Source organism: Acinonyx jubatus, chromosome A1 (assembly GCF_027475565.1).
Source record: "Acinonyx jubatus isolate Ajub_Pintada_27869175 chromosome A1, VMU_Ajub_asm_v1.0, whole genome shotgun sequence".
Taxonomy (NCBI): Eukaryota; Metazoa; Chordata; class Mammalia; order Carnivora; family Felidae; genus Acinonyx; species Acinonyx jubatus.
In genome coordinates, this window is record NC_069380.1 from 154,024,805 (window position 1) to 154,051,696 (window position 26,892).

The window sequence follows — 26,892 nt, forward strand, 5'->3', positions numbered from 1 at the left end:
CACCCTTAGCTCCCAAAGGCTTCCCTCTGGTCCCTGCACCTCAGGGCAACAATGGCATGTTGAATCCTCCTCATGTTTGGATCCTCTGGCTTTCCTTCTGCTACATCTCTCTTAATTCCTCTTCTGCCAAATCTCTGCCACCGACTCTTCTGCCTTTTTGTCAGTTTTCAAAACTCTTGTAACTGCACGGGGTCCACCCAGATAATCCAGAATAATCTATCTTAAACTCAGCTGAAGAGTAATCTTAATTACATCTACAAAGTCCCTTCACAGTAGTACCTAGATTAGTGTTTGAGGAAATAGAAAAATGGGACTTTTCCAAAACGATTTTTAGAATTATGCTATCATAGGTGGCAAAACTGACTTTCTAATTCTATCATATTTACTACTTTTACTAGCCAGTACCCTTTGATAGAGAAGAATATTCCTTCTTTACTAGCAAATGAACTATATAGTTTCTTATAAAAAGATTAGCTGCTCAATTATTTTCTTTTGATTACCAATTTTTACATAATTTTCATCTGATTATGGTAAATTAACTAGATTTTTTTTAAATATTAAGACATGGTGATTTTTTATTAAGTGTTTTATAATCATTAGAATGCTTATTCTGTTTTATCCTCAAATTGACCCAATTTTGGCCAAAATAAGCCCTTTCAGATTGGCTATTCTGTCCTTTTCACATACTTCCACTAGAGTAAGTGTATCCTTTCTGGTAAAACATCATGTGATAGGCTCATCTTCTATATTTCCAGTCCCTGATCTGGAATCAACCTTTTCTTCAATGACCCCTGGCTCCTTTTACTAGGCAATGCATTTAGACACCAAATGTTACCACTAAGTGCACTCACTGGTAAGAGGGAGCCACTATCTCCAGGCCTTTTTAGTGAGTAGAACCAGGAATATACATTTTGAAAACATAGTAAGTGTGTAGTGATATTCCAAAATTAAAATTTTTCTCTACATGGGTTTTCCTAATTGCTTTGTTACATTTTGGATCTCTTTTCTCTAATCCTGAAAATCATAGCTCACAATTACATTTACGTATTTACTTATTTGCTTTAAAAACCACATTCATAAAATGGCATCAAAATTATTATACCAGTATCACTATTAACAATAAAACCAATGAGTTAATTTTAACATTTCACTGGCCATTCTCAACCATAGGAAAAATCCAACAAAGGAAGTACCAAGTACTGTATCCAAAAGGCCTCAGAAGTAATTCTTTATTTCCTCTTTGGTTATGTTACTAACTACATATACACTTCATCCTGTTTTAAATTTTGTGGTATGTTTTTTTCCTTAACATATTAAAATGCCAATGTTCAAAAATCAAAACTATACAAAAAGGTATTAGAGATTTCTCAATGCTATCCCTTCATCTCATTCCTCCAAATTCCCCATAAATATTAATTTCAAGATTATTTTCCAGGTTTTTTTTCAGAAAAATAAAAAAAAACAATATATGCATTTTCCCCTAATTTTTCACACAAAAGGGAAAATACATCTGTAATTTTGTACAACACTGGCAATTTCTCATCTAAAGGGATTATACTACTTTATTCTATATTCCCATGAGAAACATATAAAAAGGTCCTTTCTTACCACAGCCTGAGTATGCCATCAAGCTTATAGATTTTTGTAAACCTGACAGGTGAGAAATGTTACTTTGACACAGTCTTCATTAACACATCTCTTGCTCTGAGTGAAGTTAAACATCTTTTCATATGTTTAAGGATAGTTGCATTATTTTCCCTGAACTGCTTGTTCCTGCATATTGCCCACTGGTGAGGATTTTTGTGGGGTTTATTTTGTTTTGTTTTGTCTGGGCCTTTTCTTTTCAAGTCTTAGAAAAATATAGTATTCTTTGACAACTTCCTTGCTATCTAATATTACAAGATATTCCAGACTCATATCAATTGTTTCTGGCCACACACTGAAACATTTCTCCAAAGAATTTGTATTGCTTTAATGAGAAACAGTATTTCAAAACAACAATCATTGATACTGGGTTGGTATTTCAAAAATACAATCAATGCTATTGGGTTCATGGGTTTAATTTAATTTTTTTTTGCGTTTAGACCTCTGATCCATTTGGAGTTCATTTTGGTGCACATTGTGATGAATGGTCAAATTTTATATTCTTACAAATGATTATCTATCAGTTACTTAAAGTTCCTTTTCCCCCAGTGATTTACAACTACACTATAATATAAACTATATTTCCACGTGTATTTGAAAACTTTTAATGTATTTATGGACTTCGTATTCTGTTCAATTGGTCTCTAAGTTTGTTCATATGTCAATGCTACATTGTTTTAAAGAGGCTTACAGTTTTTCTCAAGTGGGTTTTCTTATTATTTCAGTGACTACTTCTTCAATTCTAAGATGTCCAATTACTAACACCAACCTAGATATAGTATTCCACTTATAGAATTAGATGCTAAAGACAGATGGAAATCAAAGGAGACTGCTGACCAACCCTGGTTCTTCATTTCTACCAGAGAAAGTTAAATTTGATGTCAGCAATAAGTAGACTAAGAGAGAGGAAGGGGAAAGAAAAATTAGAAATTAAACAATTATAATATTAATAATAAAGTTAAATTAGAAATGTTAAACAGCACAGTTCTATTTTTGATTCCATTCTCCTAGCATTTGCATGGCAAGTTTGGAACATAAAATGATATCATATGTACACATCCTACTTGTTCATCACAACAGTATGAATAATTTTTTTTGCACATTATAGTGGTGTATCAAAAATATTCTTTTTCCAAAGTCATACAGATAGTACTGAGCCAAAATTAGGACCCATATTTCTGGATGGCTAGCCATTTCTTTCTGTCACAACATAAGATCTGTGAATTTCACATTATATTAAGGTATTAATTATACACACATAATCATATTATATTTAAAGATTTTAATATTAAAATGTTAATTTGTATTATTGTTCCTTAAGTTGTTCCTATTCCAAATACCTAAATATGGCAATTGAAAAAAAAGCCTTAAGAGGAGATGGTGGCTGAGTAGGACAACCCTAGGCTCAACCTCATCCCAGGAATACAACTTGCTAACTATCAAACATCCTAAATACACCAGAAGTCAACCTGAAAACTGACAAAACAAACTTAACAACCCCATAACCAGTGGCTTGGAAAACTAGATGGGTTGAATTTCATGAGTTGTTGAAATCAGCAGGGCTTAAAACCTGGAGTTTTAAAGGTCAGTGGGCTTGGCTAGGATAGAGCCTGGAGGGAACTGCAGTGCCTGGAGACAAGGCAAGCAAACAACCTGGGGGAATATTTCCAAACAACCTGGAAATAGCAATTGGAAGAGTGTCTAGGGCACATAATGCAGAGATTTTTTGCCCTTCTCTGAGCATGTCCCTGAGAGGCAGCATTCACAGAGACATGGCTCCTGGAACAAAGGAGCTGGCCAGTGCCATTTCTCTCCCTTACCCCTTACCATAAATACAGAGTCACCTGTGGGAAGCAGCACAGCATGGACACTAGCTACCTAACTTACTTACATGAAGTCTCATCCACCAGGAGTTTGTGGAACTGCCTTTCTCAGTCACGCTTGCCTGAGTCCCAGTGTGGTGCACCCCACCCCAGAAGACCAGCAAAAACCCCTGCCAACACGATGTCTCCAGACCAGAGGGCTCTACAGGGCCTCAGTTCCAGTGGAGGTGATGACAGGTCTCATTTCACAAGCAGACCAGAGCACACCTAGTTAAAACTTGCCACATTCAGGCCAAGAAATAACCACTACCAAAAGCAGGCAAGAAGAACTACTGCAGATGACCAGCCTGAAGGACAGAGCAGCCAGAAAACAACAGAAGAGCACACAAAGCACACACTCCCAAAAGTGCTAGGCCCTAGACACTACTGACCCCTTCTTTATAAGGTCATTACTTTCAGTAATAGGAGATATAACTGGCTTTTATAACACAGAGAAGCAGGCAAAGACTTACACAAAATGAGAAGACAGAGGAATTTATCCCAAATCAAAGAACAAGATATAGTCAAGGCCAGAGATCTAAATGAAAAAGATATAAGTAACATGCCTGAAGGAGAATTTAAAGAAACAATCACATGGATACTAACTGGACTTAAGGAAAGAATGAAGACATCAGTGAGACCCTTACTACAGAGATAAAATACTTAAAAAAGAATCAGAGGTGAAGAGTGCAATAAATGAGATTAAAAACACACTTGATGTGGGCGCCTGGGTGGCTCAGTCAGTTAAGCAGCCGACTCTTGATTTCAGCTCGGGCCATGATCTCACAGTACCTCAGATCAAGCCCCATGCTTTCAGTGCAGAGCCTGCTTGGGATTCTCTCTCCCCCTCTCTGCCCCTTCCTTACACATGCTCTCTTGCTCTTGCTTCCCCATAAACATAGGGAAGAAAATCACACTTGATGCGATACATAACAGGCTAGAAGAAGCAGAGAAAAAATTAATGACATAGAAAATAAAGTAATGGAAAGCAATGAAGCTGAACAAAAGAGAAAGAAATACACAAAATGATAAGACTTAGGGAACTCAGTGACTACATCAAATATAATTATATTCATAGTACAGGAGTACTAGGAGAAGAAGAGAGAGAAAGGGGTGGCAGAAAATGTATCTGAAGAAATAATAGGTGAAAACTTCCTAATCTGAGGAAGGAAACAGACACCCAGATCCAGAAGCACAGAGTACTCGCATCAAATCAACAAAAGGAGGCCAACATCAAGACGTATTGTAATTAAATTGGCTAAGTGTAGTGATAAAAAAAATTTTAAAAGAAGCAAGACAAAAGAAGTCATTAATTTACAAGGGGAAACTCACAAGGCTAGCAGATTTTTCAACAGGAACTTGGCAAGTCAGAAGGGAGTGGCAAGATATATTCAAAGTACTGAATGGGAAAAAATGTGCAGCCAAGAATATTCTATCCAGCAAGGCTATCATTCAGGACAGAAGGAGAGATGAAGAGTTTTCCAGACAAACAAAAGCTAAAGGAGTTTATGACCACTAAACCAGCCCTATAAGAAATGCTAAAGGTGACTCTTTGAGTGGAAAGGAGAGAGCAAAAGTGATAATATAAAGACAGGAAACACAAAAGCAGTAAAAATGAATATTCCTGAAAAAATAAGTCAAGGAACCCCCAAGATAAAAGGATATAAAATATAATAACATATACCTAAATTGTGGGGAGGAGAGGAGAAAAGAATGGGTTCAAACTTAAATATCCATCAACTTAATACAGATTGCTATATACAGAAGAGGCTAATGGTAACTACACATCAAAAGTCACAAATAAACATGCAAAGAATAAAGAGAAAGAAATCCAAATATATACTAAAGAAAATCAGCAAAACATGGAAATACAAGAAAGGATCAGAGAAAATCTCCAGAAACAACCACAAAACAAGCAATAAAATGGCAATAAATACATATCTGTCAATAACTACATTGAATATATATCGACTAAAAGCTCTAATCAAAAGACACAGGGTGTCAGAATATTAAAAAAAAAAAAAAGACACATCTATATGTTGCCTGCAATAGACCAATTTTAGACCTAAAGACACCTGCAGATTCAAAGTGAGGCAATGGAAACATTTACCATGCAAATGGATATCAAAAGAAAGCTGGAGTAGTAACACACTGGACAAACTAGACTTTAAAACAAAGTCAGTAACAAGAGACAAACAAGGGCAGTGTATAAACATTAAGGAGATAATCCAACAAGAATATATAACAATTGTAAATATTTATGTATGCAACATGAAAGTACCCAAATACATAAAACAATAACAAACATAAAGGAACTAATCAGTATTAGTATAATAATAGTAGGGGATTTTGTCACTCTACTTACATCAATGGACAGATCATCTAAACAGAAAATCAACAAGGAAACAATGGCTTTGAATGATAGACTGGACAAGATAGACTTAACAGATATTTTCAGAACATACACATTCTTTTCAAGTACACAAGGAACATTCTCCAGAAAAGATCACATATTAGGCCATAAAACAAGTCTCAACAAATTCAAAAAGATCCAAGTCATTCCATGCTTCTTTTCTGACCACAACACTATGAAACTAGAAATCAAACATGTAAAAAAATCTAGAAAGAACACAAACACATGGGGGTTAAATAACATGTTACTAAATAATAAATGGATCAACCAAGAAATAAAAGAAGAAATAAAAAATTACGTGGAGAGAAATGAAAATGAAAACAAATGGTACAAAGTCTCTTTGATGCAGCAAATGCAATTCTAAGAGGGAAGTTTACAGCAATATAGGCCTACCTCAAGAGGTAAGAAAAGTCTCAAACTCCCCTAAAGGAGCTAGAAAAAGAACAACAAATGAAGCCTACAGTCAGTAGAAGGAAAAAAAAATAATAAAGATTAGAGAAGAAATAAATGATATAGAAACTAAAAAAAAAACAAAAAAATAGAACACATCAATGAAATCAGGAGCTTGTTCTTAAAAAAAAGCCAATAAAATTTTTAAACCTCTAGTGATATTTAGCAAATAGAAAAGAAAAAGGACTCAAATAAATAAAATCACAAATGAGAGAGGGTTAATAACAACCAACACCACAAAAATACAAATAATTGTTAAGAGAATATTAGGAAAACCTACATGCAAATAAACTGGACAAGCTAGAAGAAATGGATAAATTCCTAGAAACGTATAAATTACCAAAACTAAAACAGGAAGAAACAGAAAATTTGAACAGACCAATAACTACAAAGAAATTGAATCAGTAATCAAAAAACTCCCACAAACAAAAATGCAGGACCAGATGGCTTCACACGTGAAAAAAATTATGCCCCTAGTTGTTTTCCTGTGATTCTATCCAAAAATAAAGAGCCATGCACCATAAGACTACTTTATCACTGCTATTCTCTAATTAAACACATTGACAATTTATTAATTCTTAAACAGGTAATAAAGATAAATATTAAAGGAAATGCAAAGATCCAAATTAGGCAAGAAAATCAAATCTCTCTTTCATTAGAATTTCTGCTGGATTATGAATTCTCCACTTAATAGTAATTCAGCAATGACATGAAAGAAATAGTTGGGAAAATTTTAAAAACTACATGCTGAGTTTTCATCATTCTACTTACTACTTAACATGATGGCCTTTCCAGTCTTTCTGATTGAGCCTACCAGAAACATTATTCTCAGGCATTCAACTCTAGCATATAACATATACTAAAGAATTCTATTTTGAAAGTTACACTTTCACACCACTCTCCCACCGCCTTAAACCCAGACAGTATCTTTCTAAATTTAGATAAATTATCCAAACTTATTATAGGCTATATATTTTTATCAAGCTATATGTAGATAGTAAAATAAAAAAAAATACATATTAGCAAAAGCATTTGTTTGACTATAAAAACGTAACTATGTAAATGTAAGAAGTATTCTTTTGTGTAGTTATGGAACTGCATTCTAAAAACAAACTGACATCTCAGTTTATTTTACTTACACAATAAGTTTAATTTACATAGAAATGACAGAGCATTTCAGGAGCAAGTCTTAAAAACAATTTCTGCTGAATGACTGCTATAATAATCTCCTTAAGAGAGAAATAAACATAAACTAAAACGGCAGTTGCAAAACATACATAGTAGCTTTCCAGTGAAGACAAAACTCAGTATTTAGTAGGAACATATTAAAAAAACATAGAAGGGGTTTTGGTTTAGATTGCTGGCTAAAGTCAGAATCTGTTTCCCTAAAACTTCAATCTTAAGTGTATCAGAAGTTGTTTATTAAGGCAGGCTTCTAGACAAGAAACTCAAATTTACACTATCTTCTGTATTCCACCCTCACATCCATGAAAAGAAAGGTTTTTAAATGCTTCTATATTCAGGATGTGGTGAGATACTTTGTACAGGTTCTCATTTAATCGAGCTAGAGATCTTACTGGTAACAATAAATACTAAATTATTTCCAGGATTTAAATGCAAAGGTTTATTTATGTTCTAGGAATTTTAGACAATTATACATGAACTTCTATTTTCTGAATTATAGCAACAGAGGTCTAGAGTGTGACTATGAAGGAAAAAATTTTCCAAAAGAAAATGCCACAAACATGGACTACCTTTAATTAAATAATTTTAATCAGCAAAGCAGTAAAATTCTAAAATTTAGAAATTAAATGGTAATTAGCAAATAATGGAAAATATTTTTACAAACAGGAAAATTATCATTAGCATATCATTTTCCTTTACTCTGATATGAAAATATATCTTTATGTTCAAATTCCTAAAATTAAGAAATTTCCTAAAATGCATAGGTCCAGAATTCATACTAGTTTACATATGTGTTAACACACTCATTTCCTATTAAACAAATATGAGAACACAGAAAATTTTCCCAAATTGCTTAAAGATATGCATAAAAAACACTGTGACACAAAGTAAAGTAGCTTGAGAGAAATAAAGCAAACTCATGCCACTAGTTTACTAACATTATTTTCTTTTTTAAAATTCTATTTTATTATTTTTAACTTAATTTTTAACCTTGCTAAATGGCATATTCATATTTAAAGTCACCTTAAATCATTCTTGGAAGAAGGCAAGATAGGCAGAAAAAAGAGAATCAGAAAAAAGGAACTGGGAAGAAAAGAAGAGAGAGAGTAGCAGAGGAGATGAGAAAAGGCTCCCCAGAAAAGAAGACATCTGAGCCAAAACCTTAAGGCAGGTGGAGGTACGGGTGTTGTGAACAAGGGAGAGAGGGCATTTCAAAGAGAGAAAACAGTATGAGATAAAAGTACAAGGTATGAACGAAGGATAGTACGGTAGTTAAATCTAACTGGAAAGCATAGCTCAGAAATAGAAATGAAGAAATATGGACAAAATATAGGTACACCTATGTATTATTAAATCCCACCATAATGAACACTAAACAAATTCACCATAGTGAAAACTGTGTTCTTATTCGTATATAACTAAAACTCATACATCTCAATGCTAAAATATAGGAAATGAAATTCAATTAATAACCAGCCTTCAACAGTGAGATTAGTAATGAAAATAAGTATTTCAAACAGGATGTGAGAAGCAAGATGGTATGGAACAAAAGGCTGTAACAACCAGACTTCCTTCTCCAATTCTTGGATCTTTTGTTGCGACAAGTTTTATGCTAGAAAGTTATGTTTACTTTCTATATATATATATATATATATATATATATATATATATATATATATATATATATATATATGGAAGTAAATGGGATTGGTACTTGAAGCTCAGGAGTCCAATGATCTAAATTTGCGTTACACTGCATTACAGAATAAATCCTGTGATTTGGGGTGATCATTTAGGGCCAACTTGATCATCAACACAAATGTGAATACAGGCACAGGAGGTGAAAAATCTAGATAACGTAGAATATTTTCTCTATATATAGCTATATATAATCATTCAGTTCAAGATACAGTAAAACCTTAGACTGCGAGTAACTTGCTCTGCGAGTGTTCCACAAGATGAGCAAACATTTCTAATAAATTTTAACTTGATAAACGAGTGATGTCTTGCAATACAAGTAGCCTATGACACCAAATGTCATACGATCACAACTGAGCCAATGGTTTTTCTCTGTCTCTGTCTTGCTACATTGTGGGTGATCATCTCATGTGCCTAGATGCTTGGTCTTAGGGTGTGATGTCTGGCAGAAATCAGTGGTTTTTCAGAACTTTGGCACTAGTGTATTTTTTTATCACTTCAAATAACCTATGGACAGCCCTTTGCTTTTCCATACAAGAGTAAGCTTAGGAATGCTTTGTTCCACTCTAGGTCAGGCTGCCTGCAGATATAGACCCTTTCCTCTGCTGCCTTACTGCCAGCTACATTAAATACAGTATGACAAGAGTTTATTAATACTGTACTGTAGTCAACATCTGTGCAAGCACATACAATGGCCCCCGTTCAGAAAAAGATTCCTTTGAGTCAATAAATAGTAGTGATTCCATTAGTGACAGTGGAAGTCATCCTACACGATGACCCTCCTCTCTCGTCTCCCTCACACCAACCACAAAGGTTTTTAAAGGTAAGGGCAGGTTCATTTATTTATTTTTCTTTATATTTTGTATTTTCTTTACTATTTTGTATTACATTACAGTATTGTAATCATTCTTTTTTTTTAAAAAAATTTAATGTTTATTTATTTTTGAGAGACAGAGAGAGACAGCATGTGAATAGGAGAGGGACAGAGAGAGAGAGTCAGACAGACAGACAGAATCTGAAGCAGGCTCTAGCCTCTGAGCTGTCAGCACAGAGCCCCATGTGGGGCTTGAACTCACAAACAGCGAGATCATGACCTGAGCCAAAGTCGGACACTTAACCGACTGAGCCACCCAGGCATCCCTGTAATCATTTTTATATGAATATTTTTGGATTGTGCAATGAATCATCTGAGTTTCCATTATTTCTACCAGGGGAATTCGCTTTGATATACAAGTGCTTTGGATTACAATATATTTCCAGAATGAATTATGCTCACAAACCAAGGTTTTACTGTATTTTGATTATCATGGAGTAAGGTCCACCAAAAATTAAATCTGTGACCCTCCGTATGTCCAAAAAACAAAAGGCAGCAGATCCTAGGAGAAAGCAATCACTTGCACATGGGATTATCTAATAAGACACAGTTGCTAAATTTTGAAAGGATGATGTTAGAGGATACAGATTAAGGCTGAAAAAGATGCAGATGCCAAAAAAGGACAAAGTTTATTCAGAGAACAGCACCTGTCCAAGTGAACAAATACACATGGCTTATGGAAAAGAGTAAAATGTAAGCCCCACATACAAATATAACAAAGCAAACATCCCCAGTTCTCTCAGGTCATATACGATGGATATTCTATTATCAACATATTACCAGTATGCAGCATATAATTAATTCAAGTGGAAATGGGCAGACATCTTATGTGCAGCAGAAATTACTCAGGGCATTACATATACTTAAGATATAAATGTTGGAGGGGTGCCTGGGTGGCTCAGTCGGTTAAGCATCTGACTTTGGCTCAGGTCATGATCTCGTGGTTTGAGAGTTCGAGCCCTGCATCAGGCTCTGTGCTGACAGCTCAGAGCCTGGAGCCTGTCTTCGGATTCTGTGTCTCCCTCTCTCTCTGCGCCTCCCCTGCTCATGCTGTCTCTCTTTCTCTCAAAAATAAATAAAACATTTAAAAAAATTTTTTTTAAAAAGATATAAATGCTGGAGAACAATATCAAGAACTTTGAGGGACCTGATATTTTATCCTGTTTGCAAGCTAACAAGTTAGCCTGCTACTGTTTCATGGATACTGCTAAAAGACACTAGACTCCTGTGTCAGCGACAAAAGACTATTACTCAGTGTAGAGCAGGCAGCATGAGCTTATCTTCATCTTTCTCTTGTCCCTCAAATCCCAAAAAGGCAATGTGAACAGGCTAAGGACAGAGGCTGAACACACTGTAGAGCTAAGGAACCTCAACATTTATGAAGCCCAGTCTTGTAAGGGGTTGCTTTGCCATTAGTGCAGGAAGGGAGGAGCATTTTCTTGAATAGCAAAAAAAATCTGCTCTCTGCCTTGGGAGGAATACACAATCTCTGTCTTCCAAGTTGTTTCCTATACAAAGACCCTCAAAAAGATAGACCACATCAAAAGCTGTCAGTGACTTTGCTCAGACACATGTAGAAATTCAAGAGACACATGGAGAATTGGCTCCCAGGAAACATAAATTTAGTTTCATATATTCTTTATGCTACCATTTAACCAGTGTTGTAAGGAATCAAAACAGAAAACAGAAACATCAACTTATCCTTAGAGAACTAAACTAGTGTATAGTTACCACACTTAACAAATGCGTCCATACACATTTTATTAAAAATACTTAACATGACATAGAATGAGTAAAACCTTTGGCTTTAAAAAACATTCACCTGAATGACAAATGACATTTTCAAGGGTTCCTACCAGTAGTACCACGGGAAGAACCTAAATGGTCACAAGGCCTAATCCTTTATCAAGTCAAAGGTAAGTAGGTGAGATCCAATTTATTAGCCAAACGAGTATCAATCTTCTTCACAGAGATAAGCACTTTTTTTTTTACCTTTATTGAGGAATAAATGTGATGATTTGATATATATTATACACACACACACACACATTATAGAATGATAAAGAAGATTAATATTATTAACACATCCATCACCTCATATAATTAACATTGGTAATTTTTTTTTTTTTTTGAAGATAAGCATTTCAAGTAACACTTTTCCACCTGGCACAGCAGAGATTTCAACCTCCTAAAAACATTTAAAACATAAAATTTGGCAGAATTTGTTTTCTGATGTAATGACTCACTACCAAACATTAAGGTCATGGGAAGCATACGTTTACATAAAAACATAAATTTTTAAACTTAGAATATGTTTCAAATATAACCATTAAAATAATCAAACAAAAAATGCAAAACCTTTTTCAAGTCATTTTTTTTTTTTTTTAGAAAGACTTCATGAACCGTTTTAGCTTTACAACTTTCATTCTGACTATTCAAAATTGGGGGTGGGGGGGAGTTAAAGTTGAATATATCACCATACCTCCCCTAGAGCTTCATATCTTTTCTGGTTCCATCTGTGCAAGTCTTCTCGGTAGTTAAAAACAAATGGTTCCCCAGTTTTTATGTGTCTTAACTGCCCCTCTAGAAGATAAACAAACAGTATTGCTATGACTCAGAGCATATTTATAATAATATGAAAAGTATGACAAATAATGTCTGAACTTTCTCAGAACAGTTTCATTTTTTCATTAGATTTTTTTCTTCAAATATCAACATGATGCAAACATCTAAACACTGTAAGAGAATGGCCCCACATACTCAATGCTTTGCGTTTTCACCTTCATTACTCTAAAGCAAATTCTGATCTGCATTACTCTAACCTAAATTAACATTTGGGGGCCTATAATGTATAAGGGTCCTTGCTGGCTACAGCTGTGAACATAGTCCCAGTTCCTAAGCTTAAAGGTTACCTGAGGAGTAAAAGCGTAAATATTAAAAAGTTAAGCAACTTTTCAGGAAATTAAACAAGAATGAAGCAAATCAACAATCTAAAACCTGCCACAGGCAACTCATTGTAGACAATAAAGTCTAAAACAAGTTTGGAAAAATGAAAGATCCCTATAGGTTAGAATAGGTCTAGTGTGATTTTTCAACCAGGTCTTGAAGTATGAGTAAGAAATGAAAATAGGAGAAAGGAAGTGAGCCAACAAAGGTTTGGACTGTCAAGGCAGTCAACACTCAATTCTGAGATTTTACTGATAATACGTTTACTAATAATATCAAAGATATAAGCAATCTAGTGTCACAGGCAAAGAAAAGCAGGGAGAGGTCTGGGATAGCCTGGGCATTTCTTCCTAGATCCTTTCCTCTCAGTAGTAGCACTCTGGTCCAGAGAGGTCTCTAAATGAGGTCTCTAAGTGAGGCAAAAAGGTTACCTCATACACTGGTGAGCATTTGGGTTATAAAATACTTCAGTTTTATGTGCCAGAGAGTGGTACTACTTATATGATATTCTTCAGAGAAATATACCTCCTATTTCCACAGATATGTTTGCTATATGTTCGTTTACCATAAGCAATGCCAAATCAGCCATCCTGCTCAAAGCATTCCATAAAGACTGTGTTCATAGCAAACATTAGTCTGTATTCACTAAAAGTTTATAGTATCAGCATGTTTATAAAGAGAAAAGACCAGGCCACTTTGTCTTCATTCTGTCCCAGGAATATTCCCCTGGTAATCAGGAGAGAAACATACCACAAGCCAATTACTTTAACCTACTCTCTCCTGCCTCTACCCAGCAATTTAAAGAAAACTGTATAAAATGGACAGAAAGTTCAAATAATAGTGAACAATCCATTTTAACAGAAACAAAAAGTATTGAGCCAAACTGTGTAACACTGGAGAACCTGTTGGGAACCAACAGTAGAAAGCTCAAATATTGGGTCTGGACTCTATGCTAAGAGCAGTAAGGCACAAGAAAGAGTTTAGAGCCCAAAGAAGGACATGATCATTCAGAGTGGAACTTACTATTTGATTTTCAATGAGGGCATGAAGGAGTGGATAAAAACTTGAAAGTTATAGCACTGAAACTAAACCCAGGAAATATACGACCCCAAGTAAAACTACTTCACTATTTTTATGAATCAATTTCACTACATATAAAAATTAACTTTTTAATATGCAAATAAGAGCTAATCCTTATTTGTAGAGTTCTCTAATACTCTCAACATGAGATACTGTGTTGGATCACTACAATACTCTTTTTTGGTCAGATGATGCCATATAAATTACAAGATGTATCTGTTTTTCTCTACAGGAAAGGGAAATTCCCATTTAAGATACCAAAGCAGGTAGGGGTGCCAGGGTGGCTCAGTTGGTTAAGCGTCCAACTTCAGCTCAGGTCATGATCTCACAGTCCAGTCCATGGGTTCGAGCTCCGTGTCAGGCTCTGTGATGACAGCTCAGAGCCTGTAGCCTGCTTTGTATTCTGTATCTCCCTCTCTCTCTGCCCCTCCCCCACTTATTCTCTCTCTCTCTCTCTCTCTCTCTCTCTCTCTCCTTCTCTCCCTCAAAGCTCAAAAATAAACATTAAAAAAAAATAAATAACTTGAAATGGAAAAGAAAGCTACATGTAATGGGTAAATCTGAAAAAAAAAAAAAAAAAAAAAAGATACCAGTGCAGGTAGATTGAGGGCATCTGCTAATCTAAAACTTATGATTTTGACTAAAGTAACCTTAAAGGTACCTGATATATAGTAATGTATAATATTTCTGCAGCTGAAATTTAAAATGTACTTTCTGTGAGACTGCTGTGTCAAAGGGAAGTGACTTACCAAGCCAGTAAGTGACTTTAATAGACTACTTAGACCACTTGCACCTACATCACAAAGAAAGGTGTTTTGTTTTTTGTTTTTCATTTAACTTACTCATTTTTTGATATCATAATTCTCATAAAGTGATAAAGATTCTGATGCTTTAGGAAAAATGGGCCCTGTCAAAATAGCCAACTATTAGCACTAGTGTTAAAGGTAAAAAGAAGGTTAAGAGGCAAAGAATGTGAGCAGCGTTATCCAGAAAAAAATACCTGATCACATTTGCAAATATGGCATTTCTCAAAGATTTGGACAATCCTGCCAGTGAGTGTCAAAGATCTGATTTACGACACTTTAGCTTAAGGTCCCCTGAAATCAGTTGTAAAGTTTCACATGTACACCTAAAATATGTGCTATTCTGGGAAATGTATCCATATATTTTATCAGATTTGTTATGGAGTCTAGGACCCAAAAGATGCTATCACTTGCCTAAATGAATTAATAAGTTGAAAGTATTTAGGACACTTCTTGGCATGTATTAAGAGTTCAATAAATATCAGGTATTGTAGAAGACAATATTCAAACTCAAATGGTTTGCCACAAGGCCAATTATTTTTTAGTGATACTAAAGTGTGCTTCCTCATAATACTGCACCAGGGCATAGGGAGTATAGGTGAGTGTAAAAGGGGATAAGCCTTTGAGTTCTTCATCAAGAAAGGACATTTAAGCTGGGCTTTACATGACTGTAATAATGGGAAAATTGGCTAAGCAGGCATTTTAAACACAAGACGTATTTGAAAATGCACTGTTATCTGAAAGAACAAGGTATCAATTTGATGAAGGTAAAGTACAATCTCTTCCCCTTTGTTACAAATTGGCTTAGAGTAAAATTTGTATCCAAATTCTTATTTTATCCAACTACTTTAAAATCCTTTATACAAAATTAGAAGCTTCAATCAGGTAATGAAAATTTAATTTCAAAGCTTTCATAAGAATTTTTGTCATTATAAAGCTAAAAAAGAAGTCACCAAAGATACTAAGTTAAAATTTCCCTTTTAGGGGGTTAGCATGGAGACCCAGTTTCCTGTATACAAATCCTCACCTCTCTTAAAAGATATTCACCATTAACCTGAATTCAAAAGTGAACTGTATAATACTAAAAATAAGATCCTTAAAAATGACATTCTATCCTTAGAATTCAACCATATCTGCCTCATACTGTTAGTCACTATTTATGTAAGACAGTGTCCAGGATACTTAAAAAATAAATGGCAAGTGTGTGCAAGGATGCATACATCTTCATGGTATATATACACAAAAGGGCACATGTACATGCAAAAGTGTAGGTATGTACAAAAGTCTGAATGCAATATATGTGGATCCAAGGTGTGCAAAACTGTGAAAGGTTGTGTGCATATGTATCTGATAATAAAAGGAAAGATTAAAAGTGTACTGCTTCTGGGGGTGTCTCACTGGCTCAGTTGGTATATAGCATGTGACTCTTGATCTCAGGATCATGAGTGCAAGCTCCACTCTGGGTGTGGGCCCAACTTAAAAAATGAAAACAAAGAAAAGTCTATTTTTTTTTGTTTCTTACTCACTTTAAGAAATATTCAAGGAATAGGGCGCCTGGGTGGCGCAGTCGGTTAAGCGTCCGACTTCAGCCAGGTCACGATCTCGCGGTCCATGAGTTCGAACCCCGCGTCAGGCTCTGGGCTGATGGCTCAGAGCCTGGAGCCTGTTTCCGATTCTGTGTCTCCCTCTCTCTCTCTGCCCCTCCCCTGTTCATGCTCTGTCTCTCTCTGTCCCAAAAATAAATAAACGTTAAAAAAAAAAAAAAAAAAGAAATATTCAAGGAAGATGAAACATAGACTTTGATGAAAAACGATGTCCGATATCCATAGAGCAAACATAGTTCTATGATTTAGCCACAATACCAATATCCCAACCCATCCCTGTTCTGAGAAAATCTAATAATCATTTCAAAGGAAAAAAGGCAATGTTTGTCTGAGTGATCATTTAGTTCTGTCAATTAAAATATAAAGAAATTTAAAAAAAAACAAAATATTACTACTCATACATATTTTGGCATAAGATATCCTTTACTAAAAAAAGCATGAAAATATCAGAAAACAGATCAAAGTTTCTAATATCATCTGTTTAAATCCACTTAATTTTCTCGTATACAGAGACCATCATTATATAAGCTGATACCTATAACTGATAATGCAAAGGGATATCTACTATGACATGATAACAAATCACCAATGTAGTGGGTATGGAGCAACGAACAGAAAGCTACACCTCAAATGCTACCTAGCTTGTAACAGCAATGCCCTTCAGGTACAACAGCATGTTATCAATTCAGTGAATCACAATTCTTTGTTCCAGAAACATCCCTGTAACTTATGGTATGTTCTCCCAAATCCCAAGTGCAAAGTTTACCTTATTCATAACTTAATTAATAAATTTTAAAATAAGGATGTTGCCTGAAAAAAATCATGGAAAATTGAGTATTATGTTTTAAAATATAGTCAAAGATAATAATTGCTAGTCATTTCATTTTAAAAATGTGGAAAAGTAGCATCTTTCTATACAATTTAATTTGGAATTACAACCGGATGCCAGCAAGTTAAATGCTCAAGGCTGAAATGCATAAGTCAAATCAAATTCATGTCCATTGGTTTAAGTGATGTGACAATTATGGGAAATTACAATTTGGTTCTTTTGCTTGAGTGAAGAATTTCACCATGAAGGGAAAAGTCATGATTTCTTAAATACATAAAACACTAACGGGCAAATAAAAGTAGCAAATAACATCTGTCCTATGATTCTATTAGCATGATACATAAATCTTGTATGTAGCAACCACTTACTTTCATTAAAAGCATATTCAAATCCTTCCAAGGTATCCGGAAAATCAAGAGGTGGTTCATCTTTTTTCATTAGTTCATCCAAATCAATCCTAGATAATAAATCTAGAAAAGAATATAAAATGTACTTATATTTTCATAGTTAATTACAAAGATTTCGTTTTAAATGGTTTTAAGTATTCTTTTGTTCTATTAGCTTACTTTTTATGTATTGCCTTATTGATAATGCTTTTAAAGTTTCTAAGTTCTTAAAGTGCTATATCATGACAATTTCAAAAGCACTTTCAAAATCATAATTGCCATAACAATCACAATATTAGATCCTATGTACCCCTATTGTAAATTATGAACTTCTTCTCCTCAAAATATTCAGCTATTAATTTGTACCTTTTTAACCTCCATCTATATAGTTTAAAAGTTTCAGGTATTAAGATGATTTTTAAATGGTCACTAAATCTTACATATAGATGACACTACTATTTATGAAAAAAGAAACTTATAAATTTAAATAGGGGTAACATAGCACATTATTAAATTTTATATGAAAAATTATAATATTAAAATAAAACATGTAAATGGAGAAAGTTTGATTATCACAAAGAAGTTTTTATTCTTTACACTATCTGATTTCCATACAATAAAAAAATGGTCAACAAAGTTTTTTAAATAAACATTTTATCTTGAAATCATTTTAGATTTACAAAAAAGTTGAAAGATAGTACAGATATTGCCTATATACCCTTTGCCCAGTTTCCCCTATTGTTAACATCCTATATCACCAGGGTACATTTGCGAAAATGAAGAAACCAACGTCTGCACATTCTTATTAACTAAGCCCAGATATTATTCATCAGTTTTTTCATTAATGTCCTTCTTCTATTCCAGAACTCCATGTAGGATACCACACTGCATAAACTTGTCACGTCTCCCTAGCATCCTCTGGTCTGTAACAGATTTCTGTCTTTACTTCTTTTCCATGATCCTGATGGTTTTGAGGAATGCTGGTCAGGTATTTTGCAGAATGACCCTCAATTTGGGTATGTTTGATTTTTACTTGTTGTGATTAGACTAGGGTTACAGGTTTTTGGAAAGAAAACCACTTTTGGAAAGAGTGAACTGACCCTCTTTTCACACATATCAAGCGGAAAATGATATCCATGGAATATCACAGGAGATGTTAATTTACATCGGTTGGCTAAGGCATTGTCTGACAGTTTCTCAACTATGATGTTACTATTTTTCCTTTTCCATAATCTATTCATTGGAAGCGAGTAAGTCTAGCCCACAATCAAGGAGGAATAGGTGGAATTATGTTCTATCTTATGGAGCAGAGAACATCTACATATATTTGTAATTCTCTTATATGAAATTTTTGTCTCTCTTCCTCCATTTACACATTTATTCAATCTTGTTTATATCAGTATGGATTCATGAATATTTATTATATGCTTTGGGTTACAATCAATATGTCATTTATTTTGTTGCTCAAATTGTTCCAGCACTGGCCATGACTGTAAGCTTTAAGGTGGTTCCTATAACTCTTTGACATGCTCTTATCTTTTTTTTTTTTTTAAATATTTCCTTACTTTGTGTTACCACAAGATGCTTGCTCTAGCAATCCCTCCCGAAATAACACCAGCATTCTTCACAGAGCTAGAACAAACAATCCTAAAATTTGTACAGGTCCAGAAAAGACTCTGAAGAGCCAAAGCAATCCTGAAAAAGAAAACCAAAGGTGCCTCCACAGTTGCAGGCATCACAATTCCGGACTTCAAGCTGTATTACAAAGCTGTAATCATCAAGACAGTATGGTACTGACACAAAAACAGACACTCAGATCAAAGGAACAGAATAGAGAACCCAGAAACGGACTCACAAATGTATGGCTAATTAATCTTTGACAAAGCAGGGAAGAATATCCAATGGAATATAGACAGACTCTTCAGCAAATGGTGTTAGGAAAACTGGACGACATGCAGAAGAATGAACCTGGACCACTTTTTTATATTACATACAAATATAAACTCAAAATGGATGAAAGACCTAAATGTAAGAGAGGAAGCCATCAAAATCCTAAAGGAGAAAACAGGCAAAACCTCTTTGACCTTGGTCGCAGTAACTTCTTACCCAACACATCTCTGGAGGCAAAGGAAACAAAGCAAAAATGAACTACTGTGACCTCATCAAGATAAAAAGTTTCAGCACAGGGAAGGAAACAGCAAAACTAAAAGGCAACTAACTGACAGAATGGGAGAAGATATTTGCAAATGACATATCAGCTACAAGGTTGGTATCCAAAATCTATAAATAACTTCTCAACCTCAACACCCAAAAAGCAAATAATCCACTGAAAGAATGGGCAAAAGACATGAATAGATACTTTTCCAAAGAAGACACCAAGGTGGCTAACAGACACATGAAAAAATGCTCAACATCATTTGTAATCAGGGAAATACAAACCAAAACCACCATGAGATACCACCTCTCACACTTGTCAGAATGGCTAACATTACCAACTCAGGCAACAACAGACGTTGATGGGGATGCAGAGAAAAAGGAGCCCTTTTGCAATGCTGGTAGAAATGCAAACTGGTGCAACCACTCTGGAAAACAGCATGCAGGTTCCTCAAAAAATCAAAAATAGAACTACTCTATGACCCAGCAATTGCACTACTAGGTATGTATCCAAAGGATACAGGAGTGCTGTTTCAAAGGGCACATGCACCCAAATGTTTATAGCAGCACTATCGACAATAGCCAAAGTATGAAAGGAGCCCAAATGTCCATTGACTGATGAATGGATAAAGAAGATGTGGCATATATATTCAATGGAATATTATTTGGCAATCAAAAAGAATGAAATCTTGCCATTTGCAACAATGTGGATGGTACTAGAGTGTATTATGCTAAGCGCAATAAGTCAGAGAAAGACAAATATCATATGATTTCACTCATATGTGTAATTTAAGATACAAAACAGATGAATATAAGGGAAGGGAAGCAAAAACAATATAAAAATAGAGAGGGAGACAAACCATAAGAGACTCTTAACTACATAGAACAAACTGAGGGTTACTGTATGGGTGTTGGGTGGGTAGATGGGCTAAATGGGCAATGGACATTAAGGAGGACACTTGTTGGGATGAACAGTGGGTGTTATATGTAGGCAATGAATCACTAAATTCTATTCCTGAAAGAAAGAAAAAAAAAAAAAAAGATATTTGCTCTAGGCTTAACTTTTCCCTGCCCCAGCTCTAGAATCAGTCTGTCAACAAGTATTTAATGGTATCTTTTAGGCTTTTAATATGGGATGAGGCAAATATTCTCACTATTTGTCATCACAGGGTCCTATGAAAGCTCAGAAAAACAAAGATAAACTTCGAATTTATTCAGTTCTGAAAAGATGTTTTTTAAGAAAGTTTAGGTTTTGAGATTATTCATTCTAACTCAAGTTCCTGAAGAGAAAACAGCTCCTAGGATATATGATAAAGCAAAGCAGTCCCTTTTCCTCTCTTACAGAAATATAACAAATCCAACTGTATGAAACATGAAAATATGCCAAAGAAAAAAGTAATTTGTCTACCTCCAGTCTCTAGTCTGTCTTGTAGGACATACAGATAAGCCCTCAAAAAAATCATTTTTTAGTACTCTTCAAACTGCTATACCAAATAAACTTCAACTCATATAAAAATATACCATTTTCAACATTTAAAAATAATAAAATGTTTGGAAATGTCACATAATATGTATATTGGGCTAAAAAAGGGATACATGCTGACAAATTTCTGATTCATTCATAAAGTTCTGAACACCATGTAAATATTTGCGAAACAGAGTAAAATAGAAGACTTAATACCCAAAATTGGGTTGGAGTGGTTAGAAAATGCTTCTCTCTCTCCAGTGAGTTGAGGTTCTGAGACAAAACTGACTCCTTCACTTCAGTCATCTTCTACAGTTCAAAACTTAGAAACCTTTTAATCAGACACACAGCGATGATCCAATACATAAGCAGATAGTTGTATCATGTCTAATAACCATTTCTCTACCAGCTCAGATCATAAAATGCCACCTAACATCTATGTACCAATTTAAAGTTGTCACGTACTTTACCTCACTTAATCATCACAACCCTATAAAATGGTAGCATGTATTACCACCTTCACTATCTGTCAGACAAGAAAATGAACTTAGAGAGGTAAAATGGCTTGTCCAAAATTATACCCTAAGAGTATAGTGGGTTTAATAGAATAAATGTATTTTCCAATACGTAACTCAATGCTCTTTCAAAATCACCACACTTACTCTATGTTCGATGCAACCCTAAAATATTGTGTCCCCTCTCTTCATTACCTTATAAAAAAGGAAGTTATAAATACAGAAATATGCTTTTACTTTGCCCAGAATGTTCCTGTGAATGACAAAATGTACTGAATAAATAGGAAATCCACAAACTTCTCCTCTGTTAACTAGGAAATCAGATATAGATTTTTTTTTTTAATTTCATTAGCACTGAGAGACATGGAGAAAGAACACATCAGGAATTATGTTTTCTACTTTTTAAAATGAAAGCAACACTATCAAGCTGCAGTTTATACAGAGACTCGGTTCCAAAGGCAGTGGATTAGGCAGAAATCAAGTATAAAAAACATTTCCATTAAGAATCCCTTCAATCACCTCTAAAATACAGTACAACTGATCCATATAACTTAAATATGCATCAGATGTAACACAAGTGTTTTTTCTAAAACATGCCTCAGGTGATTAAAGTGATTCAGCAACTAGAATTCTAAACTTCAACTAAGCATATGAAGTAGCTGGATAAAAATACCACTTGATATCCAGAAAAATTGAAAACAGAGACACAGATATTTGTACACCCATCTCATAGTAGCAGTATTCACTGCCAAGAAACAACCCAACTGTCCAAAGACAGAGGAATGGTGTGATGGTTAATTTTATGTGTCAACTTGACTGAGCCATACCATGCCCAGATATTTGGTTAAATGTTACTCCGAGTGTGTCTGTGAAGGTGTTTCTGGATGAGATTAACATTTGAATTTGGGTGAATATGTATATGATACTTTCAAACACTTTTGGAAAATTAATGAACATAATGAGATTGGCTGGTTGCTCCTAAAGTCACTGAACAAAGTGGTGGAAAAAAAAAGGATACATTCAGGGATTTGAATTCTCAGCTGAAGTGTAGCATAAATAACCTGTAATTTTCTAAGCATGTCCTGAAGGTGACCCTTATCTCTTGTAGCCAAAGGGCTGAGATTGTTAAAAATCAAACACAAAATCTCATCCTGCAACTAGCTGAAATACAGTCCAAGCAGAACTACCAGCCTCACAGGTGTCCATTGTTAAAGTGAGGACACCTACTGGGAAAGAATGGGATCGTGTAAATTGGAATGGTGACATGGGAAAACCCTGAAGAAGCTGGAGACAATAAGCCTCTAAATTGTGGTAATTCTTTGCCAGTGGAAGAAGCCTTCCCATCCTCAGTAGTAGTGGTCTCTCTACCTTACTCTTAGAGAATCAGCCTGTGTTGCCTAAGGCAACAGTAATGTCCTCCTCCACCCCGCCCAAGGCTGATGCCAGGCAAGACAAAGCTGATTCTCTTAAGGACCCACTCCCCAAAGCCCTCTTTATAACTAGACTTTCAACTACACTCAAGTCATAGCAGGCCCCTAAAGGTGAGGTATATAGTATGACTCGTGAGGGGGAGCACAATATCCAACACTCTTTTGGATTTTCTAATTTATACAGACAGATCCAGAAAACATGTGTGGGAATAAATGTTAAGGGTATGGGATTATAGTAGAAGGAACAATCAGATCATATTTATTGATATAGGCTCACTAAGCAGATATTCCATATTTAACGTTGAATCTTGGGGAATTAGAATGACTGATTAAATGTCAGACCTGCCTTGGTTTAATGCAGAGGAAAGGGTCAAAGGTTTTGGAAGACAGGAATGTTACAATGGATTTGTCACTGAAGACGTACTCACTCACAATGGGAAGGTCCAGAAGACATACTTTTCACTACTACAATGAGAAATAAATTTGTGAGGAGAACCCTGGCATTCTTGAAGAGCTCTGTAATGACTCATCTTATGCCAGACCTTACAGTGAGAACTAAATCACTAAACTAGGAAACCTGGGATGCTGTTTGGAATCTTCAGTAAGCTGCTGGTGAATCACAGTACAGGCTCTTAGGATTTTGGAGTAAAGCCCTGCCATCTACTGCAGATAACTACTCTCGTTGGTCTGCCATTAGGCCTTAGGAGAGACTGAATGCTTAACCACAGGCTACCAAATTACCATGTGACCTTAGCTGCTCACTATAAACTGAATGTTATCTGACCCACCAAGTCCTAAAGTTGGGTGTGTACAACAGCACTCCATCATCAAATGGAAATGGTGTATCTGTAACCAGGACTGAGTAGGCCCTGGAGGCAAAAGTTACATGAAGTAGCCCAAATGCAGAAAGTCCCCATTCTTGCTACACTGAACTTCTATCTAACAGCATGCACCTAAGGCCTCAGGGGGAGTTCTTACCACCAGCTGATAGAAGGCAAAACTCAGGTCTGGTTTACAGATGGTTCTGCATGATATTCAGGCACCAACCAAAACCAGCCAGAGAGTCTGGGATACCACTGAAGGAAAGTGGTGAAAGGAAATCTTCCCAGCGGGGAGAACTGAGCAGTGCACTTGGCTACCGTTTGCCTAGAAAGAGATATGGCCAAACATGTGATTATATAAAGATTCATAGGTTGTGGCCACTGGTTTGGCTATCCAGCCAGAGACTTGGAAGGAATATAATTGGAAAATTGGTGATGAGGAAATAAGGCAAAGAGGTGTGTGAACAGTCCTCTCTGAATGGGAAAAAGATGTGAAAGATAGCTGTGTCCCAACTTAATACCCACTAAAAGATTACCTCAAAAGAGGGAAGATTTTAATTACCAAGTGAGTAAGATAACTCTTTCTCTGGACACCAGTCAGCCTCTTTCCCCAGACACCCCTGTCATTGCTCAACGGGCTCATGAACAAAGTAGCCATGGTGGCAGGGATGGAGGAGGCATGGGCTCATCAATATGAACTTACATTAACCAAAGCCAACCTGGCTATAGCCATTACTGATTGTCCAAACTGCCAGAATCTGAAAATAACACTTAGCTTCCAATACACTGCCACTCCCGAGAGTAATCAGTGAACTACCTGGTGGTAGTGGATTACATCATATTACTTCCATCACGAAAGAAGTAGCATTTTTTGTTCTCACTGGAAAAGACACTTTCTCTGAATACAGATTTGTCTTCCCCACATGAAATGCTTCTGCCATATCTACTATTTGTGGAGTTACAGAATGCCTTATCCACCATCATGGTATTCCACATTGCATTGCTTCTGATCAAGGAGCTCACTTCCCAGCAAAAGAAGTGCAGCAATGGTCCCATGTTCATGAAATTCATTTGTCTTACCCTTTTCCCCACCATCCTAAAACAGCTAGTTTGAGAGAATGGCGAAATGGCCTTTTGAAGATTCATTTACTGTGTCAGCTAAGTGAAAGAACCTGCAGGACTGAGGCCAGATTCTCTAGAAGGCTGTGTATACTCAGAATTAGTTTCAAATATGTGGTGCTGTTTCTCCCATAGCCATAATTCACAGGTCTAAAAATAAAGGGGTAAAAATGGGAGTATCACTACTCATTATTACCCCCCTGATGAACAAGGAAAGAATGTCCATTTTCTCACTATTCTTATTCAATATAGTATTAAGAATTCTATCAAGTACAAAAAAGCAAGAAAGGAAATAAAAGGCATATTGATTGGAAAGGGAGAAATTAAACCGTCAAATGTGCAAACAACCTGATGGCCTAACAGAAAATCTGAAGGAATCTACCCCCAAAACTCCTAGAACTATTAAGTGACATTAGGAGAGCCATTAGACATAATATCAACAAACAAAACTTGATCACATTTCCATAAACTATCAGTAAACACGTGGCAACTGAAAATGAACAAATCAGGAGACTATAGATGCTGGAGAGGATGTGGAGAAACGGGAACCCTCTTGCACTGTTGGTGGGAATGCAAATTGGTGCAGCCACTCTGGAAAACAGTGTGGAGGTTCCTCAAAAAATTAAAAATAGATCTACCCTATGACCCAGCAGTAGCACTGCTAGGAATTTACCCAAGGGATACAGGAGTACTGATGCATAGGGGCACTCGTACCCCAATGTTTATAGAAGCACTCTCAACAATGGCCAAATTGTGGAAAGAGCCTAAATGTCCATCAAGTGATGAGTGGATAAAGCAATTGTAGTTTATATACACAATGGAGTACTACGTGGCAATGAGAAAGAATGAAATATGGCCCTTTGTAGCCACGTGGATGGAACTGGAGAGTGTGATGCTAAGTGAAATAAGCCATACAGAGAAAGACAGATACCATATGGTTTCACTCTTATGTGGATCCTGAGAAACTTAACAGAAACCCATGGGGGTGGGGAAGGAATTAAAAAAAAAAAAGAGGTTAGAGTGGGAGAGAGCCAAAGCATAAGAGACTCTTAAAAACTGAGAACAAACTGAGGGTTGATGGGGGGTGGGAGGGAGGGGAGGGGAGGTGATGGGTATTGAAGAGGGCATCTTTTGGGATGAGCACTGGGTGTTGTATGGAAACCAATTTGACAATAAATTTCATATATTAAAAAAAAAAAGAATAAACACGTGGCAACTGAAATTAAGAATACAACACTGTTTATAATCACCCTAAAGAATTAATACTTAGGTTATAAATCCAATAAATATTTAAGACCTATATGCTGAAAACTACAAAATGCTGATAAAGGAAATCAAAGATCTAAATAAATCAGAGATATACCATGTCATGGATTGAAAGACTCAATAAAGATGTCAATATTCCCCATATTCATCTATAGGCTTAAATAGAATATTAATCAAATCTCAGTAAATTTTTTTTGCAGATATGGATAATTTAACTCTAAAACGTATATGGAAAAGCAAACAACCTAGAATACCTAAAAGCTAAAACTTTTGAAAAAGAATGAAATGGGAAGAATCACTCTACTCAATTTTAAGACATACTATACAGTACAGTAATCAACAGTGTTA

General features: G+C 35.5%; 1 protein-coding gene across 12 annotated transcripts in view; it reads right to left on the reverse strand.

Moving 5' to 3' along the window:
• FAM172A (family with sequence similarity 172 member A) overlaps positions 1–26,892 on the reverse strand; it is a 424,698-nt gene that overhangs the window by 356,812 nt on the left and 40,994 nt on the right. For 10 of the 12 annotated variants that reach the window (XM_027038012.2, XM_027037994.2, XM_015065295.3 and 7 more), the window contains 2 exons: positions 17,757–17,858; positions 12,609–12,709 (listed from right to left, as the gene is read on the reverse strand). In XM_027038012.2, coding sequence (XP_026893813.1) covers positions 12,609–12,709; positions 17,757–17,826 — 171 coding nt within the window. In that variant the 5' untranslated portion in view covers positions 17,827–17,858. The remainder of the gene's footprint in view (positions 1–12,608; positions 12,710–17,756; positions 17,859–26,892) is intronic. The other 2 variants (XM_015065310.3, XM_015065312.3) reach the window with 1 other exon arrangement.